The sequence below is a fragment of the Morone saxatilis genome, unplaced genomic scaffold (genome assembly GCF_004916995.1).
Source record: "Morone saxatilis isolate NCDOM2014 unplaced genomic scaffold, NCSU_SB_2.0 Contig18, whole genome shotgun sequence".
Taxonomy (NCBI): Eukaryota; Metazoa; Chordata; class Actinopteri; family Moronidae; genus Morone; species Morone saxatilis.
This window is the reverse complement of record NW_023339740.1, coordinates 29,146,004-29,150,390: the sequence shown is the minus strand read 5'-3', so window position 1 is coordinate 29,150,390 and position 4,387 is coordinate 29,146,004. Positions and strand designations below refer to the sequence as shown.

At 37.6% G+C, this 4,387-nt stretch overlaps 1 protein-coding gene across 1 annotated transcript in view; it reads right to left on the bottom strand.

Annotated features, from left to right (window-relative positions):
• Positions 1-4,387, bottom strand: part of LOC118328769 (complement C3-like) — a 27,458-nt gene that overhangs the window by 893 nt on the left and 22,178 nt on the right. The window contains exons 2-5 of the mRNA XM_035662668.1: positions 1,265-1,411; positions 424-526; positions 212-303; positions 7-104 (exon numbers count right to left, since the gene is read on the bottom strand). Coding sequence (XP_035518561.1) covers positions 7-104; positions 212-303; positions 424-526; positions 1,265-1,411 — 440 coding nt within the window. The remainder of the gene's footprint in view (positions 1-6; positions 105-211; positions 304-423; positions 527-1,264; positions 1,412-4,387) is intronic.

Genomic DNA, 4,387 nt, shown 5'->3' with positions numbered 1-4,387 from the left:
GATGGCAGCATTTCTTTGGTAATGAGAACTGACAGGGAAATCAGTACTTGGCCTTGTCTCATCCTGTAACGGTTATATTTCACCAGCTGACCTCTGCTCAAGATCTGGGTACACAAATGTACACATCAGCACTTATAATGAAAATATACCACCCAACCTGTGGGTCACAACAAAAATAGTTATATATATGCAGGTGTAAAACCTCTCTCACCAGGTATGTGATGTCATTGTTTTGACTTTGCTGCTTGAGGTTGAGGTTGATTCTCAGGTTTTCTCCTAAATTGAGCTCAGCTGCATCCACACCTGCAAAAAGGACATGTTGTGATGAATGCTAGACACTGAAAAGATGTAGTGCATGGCACACACTTTGCCACTGCCACCTTTTTTTTTGACCGTCTGATGTTATTTTAGGATGTTCCTCACCTATATGAATGTAGTTTTTGTTTCTGGATTCATATGGGACAGCATCCATGGAGGCTGATGCTTGTCTTTCAGGTATAGTAATACGAGGATCTCTGGTCTTTGCCTGCAATTAAAGAAACAGGCAAGCATACTCGAACAGTTAAATACAAAAAAATCACCTTGCCTGGTATAGCTTGACCTAGCAATATAAAATCTCTTAATAGTCATAAAACACTGATAAACTGACATATTTTCACATAATAGCTAAACATAGAATAACAAAAAGCTTTGTTGCCACATTCAACATGTCTGTAGACTATGGTACGTTACATTGTTCAATTTCAGTGCCGTATTAAATGTTTCCATTAAATTGAGTATGTTAACAAGTTAAAGCACTTTCAAGTAACTAATATTACTGACTAAAGATAAACCTAGGTTTAAGAGGTTACTTCACCCGTGAAAAATGTGTTTTAAAGTGAATTATTATGACTATACTATGATTAAACACCTCAATGCTGGTGTTAAAACGGACAGGCCATGCCCCCTAAAGTCACTGTCCTGTACTGTTATTGTATCATTCACTTATGAAGTTGGTATGGCTAACAAGTTATCAAAAATAACAACATCAGCATTAATTTAGAGTCCTGTTTATGGCCACCTGTCAGATTTGAGTCCAGTATTCACTCTCCTCTGTTTAGGATATCAATCGGCTGTTTAGAAAGATATTGCTCTTTGACTTGAAAATGCTCACACGCTGCACTGTAAATGTTTGAGCAGCTGAACCATAACAAAGAGGTAAGGAATAGCTTCCACTGGCAAAATGAGCTCCAATGCATAGAAGAAAGGTAAAAAAAAGACTTACGGTGACTGTCAGTTTTGTAGTCTGTGTGTCTGTGTTGATGGTAAGCCTTGCCATGCCATTGGGAGCAGTCAAGCCCATGACTTGGCCAGGGTCGACTACCACTGTAATACCTTGTGCAGGACTGTCATCAGGATTCAGAACTTCAACCTGCCATCAGAGACACAAACAGCTGAACTATCAGAAAACATCTGTGTATCCAGGTGAACATGTGTTATACAAGGGTTACACAGGAGTTTTCTCCTTAAAAAGTGTTATGTAGTTGACTTGCGGGATTAGTACTGTAGTAGCGTTCCTTTTCCCTCAAGGGGGCATTGTTATGCTATGTGTAGCGTGTAAGGTAAATCGTGCGCGAGCGCATAGTTTGCCGAGACTCTAATAACAAGGAAGTGGCAGTACCAGGAGGACTGCCGTGGTATGTATCTTTGTTTATGTGAAAGGTAAATATCCCTATCAATTTCGGTAAAATATGAAAGTGTCAGCAGATGAGATAATGATTAAGTTAGAAGACTTAAGTTTGATTAATGATGATTTTGTATTCCTGACGATTTCTGTAGATCTGTAAATGAGTATCTCCGCCACGCTGAGGGCAACACTGAACAGCGGGGTTAGCGTGAGTAATGCTAAAGTACATGTATAAGCAGAATTATCTCATAATAATGTATGCTGACTGTTAAATAAGCTACCATTTGTATGTTTTCTGCCTAATTTAGAGGGGAGATATGCGTGTTGAATTCCAGGTGTGTGTGTCTTGGAGCACAGGCCGCACACTGGAGTGAAAGTGAGTTAATTTTATATTTCTCTGAGAATTGTTTCTGAATTGTACGAATGTATTGTAAGAGAATATTTTGTTATGAATGTATTTTTATATTTCTCATGGAATTGAATTATTTTATTTTGAAGTAACAAATGTACTTAACAAATGTTTTTATTTTCTTATTTAGAGAGGACTGGCACTACTGTTGTCTAGAGTTAGCCCTAATGACTGAAGTTCAGTTTAATGCAGTTGAGGCGGTATGTTTGAGCATAGTTACACTGTAGCTGGGGGTAGCGCCACATTACACTATTGTTCAATCAAGGTGCCAAGGAGAACTGTTAAAGCTGATGGTTGATGTCAAATAAGGAAATAGGGAAGAGTAATCATTTTGTTTTGTTGTAACTATAACTGTCCTAAATTCTATACAGTATTAACGCTGTTCTTTATTAAGCTCAGTCGGGGAATAAAAACCCACAAAAATAATTTTATTTGTGTTCGGTCTCATCATTCTTGACCAGTCCACACATATGTTGGACAGTTAGCATAATTAGCATGAATACGTTTTATAATTCCTGTTTATTGTATGTACGTATGAGGCAGAAGCTAAATCCAGTCATGAAGCCTAACGTTAGCGTAGTCGAGTAGCAGTAACTACCAGATCTTTTGACTCTACACTGTAAAACCAGATACATTAATTTAGCTAAAACAAATTGTTAAAACTACATCAAGAATTTTAACTAAAAGTAACTTTATTTCGTAACTTTAGAAAACTTTTGATTAAGCAGCTTTATTAATGTTAAGTGACACTGACTTAATTTTGTAATTTTTATTTGTACTGTGAAAACAAAATATCTAGTAAAAAGTTATTAATCAGGAATGTTTCTGTAATTTTCTTCATGAAAATAAAAAAACAAATCTTTTAAGAAAATTTTCCTTTTTTCTTATTTCCTCCAATTATCAGATTTATTTGATGACTTTAACTGGACTAAACCACTGTAGCTCCAGTATATTACAGGAGTTAAAACTAAATGCAGTTACAAAGCTTCTGTTATTTTACCATTACAGTGTCGTGTTTTTTAATTATTTATTTAAATGTATTAAGCTGTACATTCATTAATGTTATTAAAGGTAATTATTAATAGTAGTAAAATAGGTTGTATGGTTTCCATAAATGATCTTTTCCTGTAAAAGACATTTATGCTGAAATAGTGCAGCTTCATCCCTTTCAATCTTAGTTTGCACTTGCTAGTATGAACTCATAAAATGATCTATATAATGGATAAATAAACTGCATATGTGTAATTCTGGAGGCAAAATGTGAAATAGCAGCATTAGATTGTGGAATAAAAAGATTATATGTTCTCAACCACAAATAAAACTGGATAATAATTCAACAAAATCTAATTTCCACCAACATGGTGCTCAATGTCGGGGAGGAAGAAACAGTAATAATTCCAATCCATTATATCAGCTGGACTTCACTTGATTTTTCTGCTCCCATCTGTGACCATTTTGTGGGCACCAATTTGCTTCCTTCCTAATTAACATTCAGCGGAGGTCCGTCAGGGTTGCGGAGGGTCCCTCTAAAGCAGGAAGCAGATGGCTGCTGAGCACAATCGTTTCCAATCCTTTTTACAGACAAACCAAGAGCTTTAAACACAAAGTCAAAAGGAGTCCTCTGGTGCCTCTGCGCTAACTGCTAATATAGCTGCCGTTGGTGTGCAACTGAACGGGGCTCAGCAGCCTTCCAGTTAACACAACCTCCGAGACAGAGAGAGGACAGTTTGACGATAGCGGTACCGAGGTGATTTATGGAGTTTACTGATGGACTTGTTGCTAAAAGAAGCTAACTGCTGCTAACGGTAGCTGCCGTGTGGGCTTGTGCAGCTAACATTAGCTGACTTAGCCCCCGGGGTGGCAGGAGCCAAATCCGTCAATAAACCACCTCAGTCCTTTATTCCCTGCAGTCAAACTGTCCCCCGTCAGCATCAGATGCTGCATTCAGTCCCGGTCTGACCGCTGTTCATTGGAGTCCCAGTCTGGACAGAGTCCGTATCATGGTCATACATCTCCTGCCGGGATGGGGGCAGTTTCACCGAATCACTGGTAAAGTTTGTGTTTTGTACAGTGATGGGAGATTAGAGTAGATTGTGTTGAAATGCAGTTAGTTCATGGTGACGTAAAGCCCCTCAACATCGTTGAAGACAACAATGATTGGATTCTGATATAAAATACTAATAAATTGAGTTTTTGTACATTTTTTTGTCATAAATGGTTAAACAGCAGAACAATACAACTGATGATGTGATCTTAAAGGCAGTTTTCACTTCATCTGGACTTTAAGTAAGCTAACTAGCTAGCTAATCTAC